Source organism: Podarcis cretensis (genome assembly GCF_951804945.1).
Source record: "Podarcis cretensis genome assembly, chromosome: 8".
Taxonomy (NCBI): domain Eukaryota; kingdom Metazoa; phylum Chordata; class Lepidosauria; order Squamata; family Lacertidae; genus Podarcis; species Podarcis cretensis.
Window position 1 is genome coordinate 43,462,093 of NC_137177.1, and position 15,317 is coordinate 43,477,409.

Sequence of the window (15,317 nt, forward strand, 5' to 3'; positions counted from 1 at the left end):
CGGGAAGGTAAACGGCGTTTCCGTGTGCGGCTCTGGCTCGCCAGAGCCGCGATGTCACGCTGGCCACGTGACCCGGAAGTGTCTCCGGACAGCGCTGGCCCCTGGCCTCTTAAGTGAGATGGGCGCACAACCCCAGAGTCTGTCAAGACTGGCCCGTACGGGCAGGGGTACCTTTACCTTTTTTATTGGAAGGTGAGGAGGTATCTAAATCCTGAATGTCAGGAGGATGGAGTGTCGAACATGGAACAGAAGATGGTGGGAGACTTGAGGATGTAGAGAGGGAGTTAAGGAGGCAGCAATGGATGAGGAGGAAGGAGAGAACAAGGCTGAGGGGATTGGAGTAGTTAGGAAAATGACGGGTTGTATCTCGGTGGCAGAACTCATACTTTGAATTCCTGGCACCTCAAGTTAAAAGGATTGGGTAGTTAAAGGATTGGCATCTCCAGTTAAAAGGTGATGGCAAAGACCACAGCCCCAAACCCCAGAAAGCTGCTGTCAGTCAGTGTTGACAATCCTAAACTAGATTAACCAATCACTTGACTGAATTGGGTTCATTTCTGTCACTTACACACATCTTTTCCTTAAAACTCCATTATTTTTTCTGTCTTAAAAACAAAACAATTTAGACTGTTTCATAAACCTGGTGTGGTGTCTTATTTTAACCCTCTCACACTTAGGAGCTATAATACCACACTACTTTAAAAGGCTTTAGGAGGGTCTTGGGGGGAATTTGGAGGCTGATTGATAAGGGGCAGCCTTGTGGAAATAACTAACTCGTCTCATGGCAGTTTTTTTTCAAAGCGGAAGAGTGGGCTGAGCTGAGGGAGATACTCTGTGTTAGCTATGGACACTCTCCTGCACATGGTACAGGCCCCAGGGAGGCTGGAGGTGGGGGTAGGTAGCTGCTACAAGGAAGCATTGCACGGACTGACCCACCATGAATGGCACTGGACGGAGCTGGTTGTTTCATTTTGATAATCCTTCCCCTGGCTCCTTCACTCGTATGAAATGGTTTTCACGTTATGCACTCCTTTTTTTTTAATGGCCTGCATGATTGTAAAGCAAAGCATTTCCTTATGATAGCACATAAATGTTTTACAACGCTTTCATTTAAATTTAGTGTCTGCTTTAGAATGACAAATGAAACAAAAGGAAGCACCAACGTAAAATATTGTTTTGACACCTTTGGAGCTGAGCAAGGAAATTACACCGAATACGTTTATCCTGCTCCAGCACATTTCAGCACCTTTCAGCAATCTTTTCTTTAGAACAAAGTCACGCTGCAGTCGGCGTGTAAATAATGCATACAGGTAAAATATTATTATACCTGCACATTGATGTAAAATTCCCTGTAACTGCAGGAAATATGGAACATCTGCCAAAACAAAAGAAATTCCTCATTTCCTCACTTCCCTCCAGTAAAAACAATGGTTGGTGTGTGTGTGTGTGTTTGCACGCTACTTGCAAAAGGCTATGAAATACAAAATACCATTGCATATCAAATGTTAAAGATGATTTGTTTTAGTTACTCAATACTGCTAAATATTGACTGTTTAAATTTAGATTTGGAAATGAAGTATCACAATGTATCAAACGGGAATATCAAATGGAACTCAAGCAAATATACACCAGAGAAGATGGAATCTTTGGTCTTCCAGATGTTGTCAATTTCCCATTTGCTTTGACTGTCCCTGTTATGGGAAGAGTCCTGCTGGATCAGATTTGAGGTCCACTTAGCTCAAATACAATAGCTGACACCCATTTAAATTCAAACTGCATTTTCTGAGCCAGGTTTGTTCCAGACCTGGTAGTCATAGTTTCACAACGTGGATGACATGAGAAACTGATCAATTAGTCCAGGAATTAATTGCAGCAAGGCTTTACACAATGGAAAAAAGACGTATCAAATTTTCTATGGCAAAAGAAAAAAACTGAGGATTAAATATAAAATATTAATAGATGAAAGGCAAAGAGGGGGGATTTGCTCTTCTGGATCTGAAACTCTACTATGAAGCAACTTGTTTAAGTTGGATGAAAGAATGGATTGAACTGAAGAATGTGAACATATTGGATTTAGAAGGGGCCAATTTGATTTATGGGTGGCATGTGTACCTATGGTATGAAAAAACCAAGGTTCACAATCATGTGATTAGAAGTTTATATAAGGTCTGGATGAGACATAGAGATATCTTAGAAAGAAAAACTCCTGGCTGGATATCACCGGTAGAAGCAGTTGCAGTAAGGGTAAATATGGATAGGACTTGGGGAAAGTATAAAGATCTGCTTGAATATCAAGAAGGTAATATAAAATTAAGAGATAGACAGGAGATTTCTAACTGGATACCTGACTGGTTGCACTATTTTCAAACAAAGGAAGTGTTTAAAAAAAGATAAAGAAAAAAGATAAAGAAGGTTCAGAATTTGAAAAAGGGATTTTGGGACCTAATAATAATTAATTTCTAATTATATAAATTATTGTTAGAATGGGAGACTAAAGATGAACTTATAAAGGAGGCAATGATAAAAAGGGTCATTGACACTGGGCATAATACTGAAATCGAAATCGTTGAATGGGGAAAATTATGGAATTTTACACTGAACATTTCTGAATGCTATCAAATAAGAGAAAATAAGCAAAAAATGCAATATAGATGGTATTTGACACTGGTTAAATTGGCTAAAATGTATAAAAGAGGCTCAAAACTTTGTTGGAAATGGCTAGAAGTTGAGGGCACATTTATTCATTTATGGTGGAAATGCAACCAGGCAAAGGAATTATGGGAGATAGTGTACGAGTTTTTAAAAAAATTGAAATTCACAAATCCCAAGGAACTGGAAGCATTCCTTCTAGGCATGCTTGGGAATGAGTTACCCAAAAAAGCCCACAAACTATTTCAATACGCAACAACAGCTGTGAGTATGGTATACGCAATATATTGGAAACAAAGAGACCCCAGGGAAAGAACAGTAGTTAAATAAATGAATGGAATATGCCAAGCTTGCAAGGATGACATCTAAAATAAGAAACCAAGATGATAAAATGGATGAGGAGTGAGTGGGAGTATTTAGTGGAATAATTACAAAAAAAATTGATCTGAAATATAAATTCTAGGTAGGGGGTACCTTATGACCAACAGTTGACAATATAAAGGTTATGAGAATGTGGAAAATAAGGTGAAGGAATTAATGCATATGCAGCTAAGTAAGATTTGTAATGAACTGCTGTGGGATGCTGGGTGGGAAGTTCAAAATGACTGCTGCAAAATAATGGAAAATGTTGCAACTGTAAAACTGAAAACTTAATAATAATAATAATAGCAAGGCAAGGTGGAGAAATGATAGCACATGCAGGTAGAAGGTTCATGCACATTCTCTGATGAAGTGTGTTATTTTTAGCAAGTATTATAATGTGGTGTGGCTGTAACAGGCATGTTTTGTAAGATGGTTGACCATGCTATATGGACTCACCCATCATTTGACTTGCTCTGGACATGTGCAGGGACAGCTTCAGGTGTGAAGGAATACTAGGAAAAGTTACTTTGGCGGGCACCTCTTAGGTTGAGCTTGATGGGCTTACCTGTCCGTCTTACTGCAAGGGTGGGTGAGAGCCACCATATAACATTTACGCATGAATTAAATTTATATCTCACCCTTCTCCTAAAGGGGCACATGGCAGCAAACCCTCAAATGATAAAACAGGTAAGAACAATTCCAACACAGAGACAGGCTGGGAAAGATCTGGATTGAAAAGGCTTGCTGGAAGAGGAAGGTCCTCAGTGGGACTAATGGGAGGGCAGAAATGATCTCCTGATAAGATCTCCACTGAAGGCCCTCTTTTGCAGAGTGCAGTGATCAGTATCTTGATTAATCGCAATGCCCCAAAGTGTCTTACCTAGTGTCATGCCAGGACACTGGGGATATGAAAAGGAAGGCTCACAGACCCAACTGTCCAACGTGGAGGGGCAGAGGTTAGTGCTGGTAGGCCCTGCTGGAGCAATTTGCCTAGGTTGCCAGGTGATGATGTCAGGCCTGTATCACGAGTGAAGAACCTCCTGTGACTGCTTGGAAAATCTGGCATGCACCTTCCCCTTAAGTTTGATGTTGGCAGTAATGGATATACATGTTGACACTCCTTGGCAAAACTCACCATGACCATTTTTATAACCCCGAAGTCAGAAAATGGAAGTTTCAATGTTTTTATTCAAAGCAGCTTCTCACAATGTATAAATACTGCATATTAACACACATGAAAAATACAACTTCTAAGGCACCCAGAAAAATGTGTTCATACACTAGTTTACAGGACCATTGACAAATATATTGTGTACAATTTGATCTAGACAGTCAATATTTGATAAATCAGAAGAAACTAGTACTGAACTAGCTTCTAAAATATTATTTACAACACTGTGGTTAAGGGGTGCCCTATACCCTCATATTTGTTATATACTGTGCACTCTCCTTCATCACAAATATTGGAAACTGTTCCCATCTTATTCTATGCTATTTGGACAACAAAATAACTTATGGGCCTAATCAGAAAATGTTTTAATTCCTTTGTGCAAGACACTCATTAGAAATCAAACAATCTTCACAGATTAAATTTGCAATTCTGCTTTTTTTTTTTTTTGGTTATTTGCTTTATCTCCAAAGTTTGGTAATAAGCCTTACCAATAGGCACTCCATCATTTACTGGCTATCTTTCATGTTCCAACATGTTAAAAGCAGATAGACCCACAATGGCTATCCTGCCCTTTTCTCTATCCCTGAAATGAATGATACAAAATGCATGTTGAAAGGGAATCAACAGACGATCCTTTGCTGTACAGATAAACTGCTTTGTTTTTTAACTTCATTCATTGGGATAATTGATAACTCTTTGGTCCTTATTTTTTTAATGGAAGATACATATATATTTATATATATTATTCCCTAGAAGTTAAAATCCTGTTGACAATGTCAGTGAATTAGCAATTAAATTCCCGTGTGGTATTTAAAGTAGTGGCAAAGAGATTTAAGTATGGCTTAAAAACATACAGTTAATTGGGTAGACAGAGATAACACATCCAGGAAACGGAGTACTTAGATGCACTACGATTAAGATTGTCTGTAAGTCCCTTATGTAAACTTCTTTAGTGCCTCCTAAAGAGAGTTGGCTTCAGTCAGATTTGACTTTTATAGACCCAGCCACCGAAAAAAGAGAGAGCCTGAGATTGAGTAATGTGGCTGGGCGGACAGTATGCAGAGTTTATATCAAACAATACCCACACCGACAAGCCTAACTATGTTGTTTGAAAGAAACAACCCGTATTAATCCATATCACAAGGGAAAAAATTAAGGCCTTGCATTCTAAATTTGCCAAATGTCTGAATGCTTCAATGGGGGGGGGGGGTGTTAGAGGAAATTTCTTCAGATCTAATTAGACATGATGATGACATAACACATTCCTTAGCAGGTAGGTTGTACTGAACACTTTCTCTGTCTGTGTGTTTCCTATCCTGAGAACCACCTCTCCCTAGCAACTTGCCCCTCTAGAGAGCTTATACCTGGTTTTAGAGTCTGGATAGGAGGAGGCAACTTGAGCGGAGGGGGGAGTTTCTGTGGGGAAAAAGATGTGTGAAGAAAGGTGGCCGGCATGAAGTTTTCCCCATCCTCTATTTTTATATCTGCATGATGGCAACTATAACAAGAAGAATAAATGTTCTACAACATGGGTCTGTTGCCATCACATCTAACTGGACCCTCCATCTTACTTATGCAGTTAACAACGTTTGATTCAACCTAGTGGTAAGGCTTATTCACAAATGCACTAAATTTACAAATTGTACCTTAAACTCTGTTATTTCAAGGTTGGGGAAAAAACAAAAGAAATAATAAAACAACACCCTGCCTGCATATATAAGTGTAAAAGTGTGTATTAGAATTCTAAGAGGAAAACAATTGGCACCAACCCCAGGATGCTTGAGATTAAAATAATGGTTAACCATTGTGGAAAAAGATTGCCTAAAACGCTTACCCTAATCTACCACGGAAATATAAAAGTTTATATTTTTGAAAATATATACTTATTAAAGTTGGACAGCTTATTCATTGAAACAGAAGGTTACCCAACTAAAGCCACACTTTATGTACAGCGAAAATGTACATGCAAGAGAAACACACAGAAATAAATTGTTTCATTTTACTGTATCTACAAATGCAAAAACTGCCAATCCTTAAAGATTTGTACAAAACAATTTACATGAAATAATATAACATACTTAACAACAAATTTGCATGTATTTTTTAATTAAATACTGTGAATATTCATAAAAGTATTCGGTCTAATATATACAGTATACCTATACAGCTGAATACCCAGTGACAATAGAAAGAGAAAACAAAATAAGGAAGTGTATTAAAAAATAATCACTGCCCATTTTTCTTTAAAAAATTAAATGGAAATTAAATTAACCACCTAAACATGATTCTTTTTTTGGGGGGGGAAAGCTTTAGAGCTTTCAGAGTTAATTTTTATGAAGAAATGGTACTCAGTTTTGTTCAGCTATTAATTTGCCAAGGCAAATGAGACGGTTTTGAAAATGCTGTTGAAGAAACAATATTGAAAAATCAGATACATTAAGAAAAACTGCTGTTCAAAACCCAAAATGTCGCACTCCCAAGAGTCTACACAGCGCAATAATTTTCCCATGCTGCAAGGACTTTCCACTGGTTCGTTAAAATGTCTAACACATCATTTGGGGTTGCATCATTTGTTTAGAGACATGAAAGCATGTTTTTGAAAGATGTTTCCCCATATATTTCAATACAATTATTTGCCCTGCAAGTGTACATTCAAGGGTATGACTCCAGTTCACACATTGACTCTATGGAAGTCAACTGGACGAAAATGATTCGTGGGTTTGTTAAGACGGTTCACGGCTGAGAATAAGGGAGGCATCAGCCCTTGACTGAGGAATGCGGCCTTGGCTTCTAACACTTGTGGGTAACAAGCATTCCACAAGCCACCTTCAATATTGCTTTCCAAAAATATTTAGACAAATCTGAACAAGAAGCCAGACTCTGCATTGATTTGTAAGCAGATTCCCGTGGATGTGCTCTAACTAGAAGGTGGAGCTTTGCCAAATATGAAGCAAAAAACGGAACAAAATAAAAAAAAATCCAAGCCCAGTAGTCTAATTTGGAACCTCTGAAAAGTAAAAAGAAATGGAAAGTGTGTTCTACTTAACCTTGAAAGGGCAGCAAACTAGACAGACAGACAGACAGATAGGGAAATCGTGGAAGTCAATCTCTGTATTCCATGAAATCTGAGAGATAATGTGAACCCTCAGTCTGTTCCCAGGATTCCTTTTTTTTCTTTTTTTGCAATCTTAAGAGAACAATAATTTTTTAGAGTAGTCGGAAGATGCAGAGCCGCCATACAAAGCACTAGAACAGCCCACACCGTTTATCTTGATTGGACTTGCCAGCTTCTTTGCTTAATCTGAAGAACGCATTCCTTCTGGTATTTTTCCAGAGACTTCAAACACATAATAAACTGATGCAAAATGGAAGAATCTATTCATTAGGGTCACATTTTAATAGTAAATGACCATAGACTGTCCTGAGGGAAACCTGTGGAGAGTCTGGCCACCGAGGGCTGGAGAATGAAAGAAGTATGAAAGCCTTTCCCCATCTAATTCATGATCCTCTAGCAGCTTCTTGCTGGCCTCTCTCAACGTTTTCCAAAATATACTAATCACATCTGAGGAAGGAGGCTCATGAAGGTAAGGTTCTAAGTTTCATAGCACAAAGGAATGCTTAATCCTTTGTTGGCGCCACAAGTTAGGCACCATTCACCCTGTTATTAATGTTGAGCTAATAAGAAAATAGTAAACATATTAGCTTTTCTTTTAAATGTAGCACCTGCTACCTATGCCTCAAGTTGTCAGGAGGAGACTTGTGTAAAACTCACAGCTTCGGCATTTGATTGGTTTTCTTAAGGTATCTAAAATGATGTCTACTCTCTGCTGCTTTTTAATGCCCTACAGCATTCCTGCTTTATTTTGTTTTTATTGTACGCACAGCTCAATTCGTTTACTGTAAATCACAGAGCTTGTGTACTCGTGCAAAACAGTTGTCCAATCCGGGGAAATCTGAAAATGATAATTATATATTAACTAGACGAGCAATCAAATGTGTATGTATGTGCACACACACACACACACAGCAAGACACAAATAAATAAATTAAATACATTCACAAACAGAGTGGGGAAAACACAAATCCAAGTAGGTTCTTTTTCTTTTCTCCAAAATATTTTTTTACATGATACATATAAATTATACTCTCCCCTTTTAAATTTTTTCCATGGTTATTCTTTCAACGAACAAAACAAAATTATTAAAATATCTCTAAAGTGGGCCCTGAAAGTGTGGCTTTGGCCCAAATTCTAAATTGAGCCACTTAGGTCAACGCAAAGATAAGTTGCTTACAGTAGCAAGAATAAATTAAATTTTAAAAAAGAGACAACAATTGATTTTTGCAGTATGCCTTGATGGGGTACACTTGTGCTTTCTAGCACATGCAATGTACACTTCTCTCTAGGCAAGTGTACATTGAGATGCAGTTCTTAATACATCTGTCTCTTCCTTTGTCGAACAATAATCAAACCTGCTAGGAACAGCCACTGAACTTCTCTATTTAACTCACAAGGAAACTGACACAACCATAGGTATGTTAGATACACTATCACAAATTCCTCTGAAGGATTTGCTGGGTCTGGGTTTGATTTTTATATTATTTTCTCAAACCCTGGTGACGCCTGAAATCGCTTTTCTCTTGGAACATTCTTCCTCCCTGCTCTTTCAGAGTTGCGCAAGGATGTCAGACTTCGTATATTTTGTCTTGCAGATAACTGAACAATGAATCTAGTCCTTTGGAAGAACTCCAGAGCTGTTTTAACATCTGACATTCTTTCTCATTCACATCTTCGAGGCCAGATTTAAGGAAGCTCCGGACCAGGCATTTAGATTCTTCCAGTACCTAAGAAAAGAAATTGTTAAGAAGCCCATTTCATCATTTCAATTTATTCACTCTTTGGAAACATCAGCTGGCCCAGAACGCAGCTGCAAAAGTGTTAGTAGGTGCTCCTGAGGTAGAAACTCTGTAAAACCCATTATGAGTGAGGCCAGTGTCACTACACAAGAGGACGGCCAGATTAGGAGTTTAGGAGGAACCAAACATCTGAATGTTAGTGAAACAAACAACTCCAGAGAAGAGGCAAGAAAGGTTCTAAATCTAACACATTCATTTTCCAAGTACTGTAGTTGGATGGTGGGCTAATGGGGTGACAAGAGATGGTTGCAGAGAGGATGAAACAGCTAAGATGATGCCTTTTTTCCTATACAGCTTGGAAAGTCTCTGGACTCTGACCAGAAGGTGAGACCCTTATCTGTCTCTCACCTATGGGGGAAGAATGTCTGGATGGGACAAGAGAAAAGGTCTTCTCAATGGCTAAAGCCAGATTATGGAGCACCTGGCCCCATGATGTGCAGTTGGCCCCTTTATGCAACGTTTCCCACCAGTTACTGAATAACTTTTTGTTCTGGCAAACTTTTATTTTACCAGTGGTGGGGAGTCTCAGGCCTCAGGGTAGAATGTGGCCCTCAAAGCCTCTCTATCTGGCCCTCAGACCTCTCTCCATGCCACAACCCTCACTAGCCATACTCTATACCTTCTCCATGTGCTGTTTATTGGATGCAGTGTGGCCTTGAAACGCAATAATGCCTGGATGGAGAGATGTATGTGTAGAAGCCTCTACCTTTTGTTAGGGGTGGAATGTAGCCTAAGATATCAAAGTAAGAGGCACACCTGTTGCTCTGCCCAATTTCTGCCTCTGGTCCCAGCCAGTTTTGGCATATGGCCCCTGGAAGGTTGCTCATTGAGCACTGTAACCTTCGCTCGTGACTCTCCGCCTGACCACTCTTTCTTCTTGTGTTACAGTGGGGATGGGGGCTTTTTCATTCTGAAGGCCATGCTCCCCTCATGGGCAGCCTTCTGGGGCTGCAGTCCAGCCATGGGTGGAGCCTGGGAAAAAAAGTGAGTAGAGCTGTGAGGATGATATACAGTGGTACCTCGGGTTAAGAACTTAATTCGTTCCTGAGGTCCGTTCTTAACCTGAAACTGTTCTTAACCTGAGGTACCACTTTACCTAATGGGGCCTCTCGCTGCCGCCGTGTGATTTCTGTTCTCATCCTGAAGCAAAGTTCTTAACCCGAGGTACTGTTTCTGGGTTAGTGGAGTCTGTAACCTGAAGCGTATGTAACCTGAAGCGTATGTAACCTGAAGCGTATGTAACCCGAGGTACCACTGTACTTTTGTACAACAGGTTGCCTTCCTGCCATGCAAAGCCAGACATTTCTACACATGTACCCACATTCCTCTACCCAGGCAAGTGAGGGGTAGCCTCAGTTGCCTCAGGTGGCAGGCTCGGGGCATCTGGGAGGGGTGGCAAATCTGGGCCCCTGAGGACCATGCCACCGGACTTTTCCTGTGCTTTTTGCCCACAGCCACTGCCTGGGAAGAGTGAGGCTGCAACTGCCTGCTCCTTTCTGACCTCCTTTTTTGCTTCTCTTGTTGCCTTCAGTGCGCTGGGGCTTCCCCAGGCTGCCCCCAGTTGCCTCAGGAGGCGGCAGCAGCAGAGACAGTGGTGGCAGAGCACCATTTTCTGTTTTGCCTCAAGTGGCAAAATGTCTTGGGCCGGCCCTGGTCCTGAGGGTCAGAAATACAGGCCTGACACTCCCCACCCTTGTTTTACAGGCATCCTTATGTGCATAGCTACATTTCATCTTCTTATGAAATCAGAAACAAGGATAACAATGGAAACAACAATGGGGAATGCAGGATCCGGCTGGGGGCATTGTCAGATCAATTTATGTGCTTATCAGCACAATCCGCAAGAGTTTCACAGTGCCTTTTCAGTCTGTGCTTCTTTGTGGTTCTCATGCCATGTGAGATGTTATCTGCAATTCATTTAATTAAAAGTGCCTCGCTGTGTCTCCAAACCTTTCCTCTGAAACAAGTACCTGTTCTGTCTTTGCTGGAGAAGTGTGTGGCAGAGCTACAATCTTTTATTATAAAAGGTGAGAAAAATATTCTATTTTTCTTTGGGTTGAAAATCAGATCCCACACATGACACATTATTTGAAAATCAGGACTACTCTTGAAGAACTTTTACTGTGCATATGTAGGCTGTGCAAATGTAGTGTGTGCAAATGAACGATTTCCTCTCTGAAGTGGATCTCTGAGAAACTGAGTCTGCAGCAGAAGCTCATAGCCTTGATTGGCTAGTACCTGTGACACCATGAGCCCCACAATGTTTCCATAAGCAGCACTGGGCTACATAGAATAATGGTCTGGCTCATTATAAGGCAGATTTAGGTATCCAAATTATAAAAAGCAAGCTTAGCAAAGATGATTCTCAGAAGGATCTGGTTGGCGCCTGTTGGAAACAGGATGGAGGAACAAATGGTTTTTTTGTTCTGATGAAGTTGGGTTTGTCATATGTTTGCCAGACAACATGGAAAACATGTTCCCCGCTCCAGGGGTGGAGAAGAAATTTGCAGGGGAAAACTGGTGGGCAGAAGGGAGAGTGCTTAACACTACTCTTATCCACCAGTTCACTCAACTGTTTACCAACCCAAGCTTATTGCTGGACCTAAGAGTCAACCCACAGGCTCCCCAAATTTCTCTGTTTGGCCCTTCAGGATCTCCCCATGCCATCCACCCACTCAAGCAACACCTGTCACCCACCCTGCTTCACACCCTCTCCTTTTGTCTGGCTGAAACGTGTCCTTGAACTCTGATAATGCCTCTTTGCTTGCCTGGATTGAGAATAGAAAGAGGAATGTCTGTAGAAACTAGCCTACTGTACAAAGCTCAAATTTACACTTCTTGCTCTGCCCACTTTTGCCCTTGCCTTCGCCCACCAATGACATGTCATCTCCCCCCGGGATTACATAGAAGATAATGCAGTCCTTAGACAAACATGGCTCCCCATCCCTGAATAAAATGTCCCAGGTAAAGGATTATGCCTCCTTGCCAGCTTTCCCTAAAAAGCACCCCAAGATTGCAGCAAGAAGAATAACAAAATATTTTTATGTAGCTTTTTAGAGTCCTCAAAGCATTGCATATTAATTACGTTTTTGTTGTTAAAATGTATATACTGCCCTTCACCTGAAGATCACAGGTGGCTTACAGTATATTAAATAATAATAATAATAATAATAATAATAATAATAATAATAATAATTCCCAACAATCCTGATTACTGGAAGTTTCTGGAAGAGATGAGATTAGCTTTTAAAGTAAATACATAAAAGAAGTCTTAACTATTCCCTTCAGGCCAAGAAATAGAGCAAGCCAGGTAGCCCCTAAGGATATTGTAGTGATACGAAATTACTTTTAAAAAATGTATAATCCCCTGTTATATGGGGAAACACTAGATGAAATGGTAAAGTCAGCACAAATAAAGTGGGCTCAGGATTTAGGTCATAATATACAACTGGAAGACTGGGAAAAGATGTGGAAGGTGAATTTAAAAATTACAGATTTTATCTTATTGAAAGAGAATTATATGAAAATGATGTATAGATGGTATATTACGCCAGAGAAAGTGGCAAAATGTATAAAAAGTGATCTAAAACCTGTTGGAAATGTAAAGAAAAAGATGGTACATTTTATCATATGTGGTGGGAATGCAAAAGGGTTAGAAATTATTGGGAAATGATATATAATGAAGAAATGATATATAATGAAAAAAATGTTTAAAAAGACTTTTGTTAAGAAACCAGAAGCATTCCTCCTAGGAATTTTAGATCAAGATTTAAAAAAAGAAAATTGGAAATTATTTATGTATGCAACAACAGTGGCAAGAATTATATTAGCACAAGCTTGGAAGACAGAAGAAATACCAACAAAAGAACAATGGCAAGGGAAACTTATGGAATACGCAGAACTGAAAAAATTAACAGATAAATTACATGAAAAGGATAACAAAGACTTTAAAAGAGATTGGGAACCATTTACAGCATATATAAAGAAGCAACATAAAGAATTAGACTCACTGGCAGGGTTTGAATAAACAAAGACTATTGTATATAATGAAAAGTAAGATTATATGTGTCAGAGCTGCCCAAGGTCCCAGCTCACAAAGGACCAACGCCAGTTCTTGCTATATACAAAAGTCTTTATTAAGGTTCAGTTTCCATTTCAAAGCCGCGGCGTGCAGCTCTACGTCTCAACCCTAGACCGCTGAAGCTCCATCTGAATCTCCTCCCCCTCGACACCAGTTCAAGACCTTAGCCTTGCTCCACCTCCTCTTCTGCTCCTTTCTCCTCTGGGTCCTTCTGCCCTCTGGGGTGTCGCCCTTTCTGGACTCTTCTGATGCTGATTCCCCGGATTCTTCCCCCTGTTTCCGGCGTGCTTTAGGACCTGGCTCCCAATCCAACCTCCCTGCTGTCCCGCGCTCCTGTACATTTGAACTTGGCGCGCGCGCCCAGCCGGCAACCTTCCTCCTGACCGTTACACTGCTCCTGTCACTGCTTCCCCCTTCGGGGGGGTTGGCTGGGTCTGACTTCCCATCCTTTCCCTCACTCAGTGATAGGGGCGTGGTCAGCCCTGCCTCATCTTCTCTCCCCACTGGAGGGGAAGCCGGCCCTGACGCATGGGACTCTTCCCCCCCGCTACGCCCTGGTGGGGAAGCTGGTCCCGATCTCCAGCTGCTGCTTTGGGAGTCGCCGCTGGCCCCTTGCTTCTGGTGCGTCCTTCCCGGGTCCCCCTTGCCCTGGCCATCGGTGCCCCCTTCTGGGAATCTTCCGAATCGCTGGAGAAGCTCATGGAATCTCTCGGCCCACTGTCATACTCCCCTACGCTGCCCTCGGATTGTTCCCCTTCGCTCTCCGCTCTCTCTCTCCCCTGTGCCTCTGCTCCTGAACCCCTGACAATATGTATGGGGAAAATTTTGGGAAACAACACGCAGGGTGAGTAATATGGAAATAAAACAAAATGGGAATATGAGGGAAGTCCAGGGGAGGAAGGGTGGAAATATGGAAAATTGTTAGAGAAATATTGTTAGAGGATGTATACATGGAAAAACCAATAATATATACATAGATAGATAGATAGATAGATAGATAGATAGATATAGATAGATATAGATAGATATATAGATATATGGTTATTGTAGCTAATGCTTTTATACAAACAGGCAAACCTATCAGTTTCGGTTTCTTATATTTCCAAGCTTAAATCCATATCTCCACACTCCTTTATCAGTTTGTGAGTTTCGTTTCCAAAAATGAACATTGCCATGCCTTAGCCAATCCCAGCGACTGCCCGTTTCTTACCACTGCACTGCAGGATGCCATTTCCTTCACCCTCAACATCACTTCTTGCCCGAATGTTGTGGGCCAGAAAACCTGGGAGACGAGTCCTCTGCTGCAGGCTTCTTGTGCCGTTAGCTTCCTTCCACAGAACAACATTTCATTTGCCTGCAATCAAACATATCTGAGTCAAGACGCTGAAATGTGTGTGTAGATCCTCCTCGGACATCTGCATGGCTGGAATGTAGCCTCTGGTACAAAGGTAAGAGTCACAGGTCTTGCTCCGCCCACTTTTGCCTCGGTCCCTCAGCCAACACTGGCATGTGGTCCCCAGAAGTTTGGCTATGAGGGGATGCTGCCCTCAGGCTGAAAAAGCATAAGGACTTGGTTTGCATTAAGTGAGTAAGGTATGGGATTCAGGGGAAGAAATAGCACATATGGTTGAATGCAGATTTGTCCCAACAGAAGAGAAACTCGGGATTCAGCTCACTTTCCTTGTGCTATTCTCTTCCGTTAAGTCAGAAATGGTCTCTCTATGAGGTGATAATGAGGCTTTGTGCCTGCAGAAGGGCACTTTTAGATCCAAGCCATTTGCCTGGATTTGGATCACCGGAATCATCCAGGAAGCAGACTTACCAGAGCGACACCCAGTATCTGTGGGAACGTGTACGAAGAGCAGCCAGCTGGAGTGAGGCGAATAGTTGCATAAGGTGTCTGAAACCAGGCCTTTTCACTCGCCCAGACGATGTCGCAGAGCGGCAAAATGGAAGCCCCCAAGCCGAGAGCAGGTCCATTGATCGCAACCACGATTGGCTTCTTAAACTGGATAAAAGCTTTGACAAAATCCCTGCAGTTTTAGAGAAGGAGGAGAACTGTTATTAATCACATTCCAAAAAATGTCAATCATCCCATCGGGAAATTACCGGAAATTGCTGGCAATTCTGAGAACACTT

The 15,317-nt window shown here is 41.1% G+C and overlaps 1 protein-coding gene and 1 long non-coding RNA gene across 3 annotated transcripts in view; both read right to left on the bottom strand.

Annotated features, from left to right (window-relative positions):
• Positions 1 to 4,182: 4,182 nt before the first annotated feature.
• The window catches only part of CDYL2 (chromodomain Y like 2), a 67,872-nt gene continuing 56,737 nt past the window's right edge, over positions 4,183 to 15,317 (bottom strand). For both annotated transcript variants that reach the window (XM_079985872.1, XM_079985871.1), the window contains exons 5-7: positions 15,001 to 15,211; positions 14,389 to 14,532; positions 4,183 to 9,025 (exon numbers count right to left, since the gene is read on the bottom strand). In XM_079985872.1, the coding sequence (XP_079841998.1) occupies positions 8,867 to 9,025; positions 14,389 to 14,532; positions 15,001 to 15,211 (514 nt within the window). In that variant the 3' untranslated portion in view covers positions 4,183 to 8,866. The remainder of the gene's footprint in view (positions 9,026 to 14,388; positions 14,533 to 15,000; positions 15,212 to 15,317) is intronic.
• On the bottom strand, positions 9,893 to 10,811 carry LOC307221452. Its single transcript, XR_013841419.1, has 2 exons — positions 10,366 to 10,811; positions 9,893 to 10,116 (listed from the first exon to the last, which is right to left on the bottom strand). It is a non-coding gene; the product is annotated as an uncharacterized lncRNA (long non-coding RNA).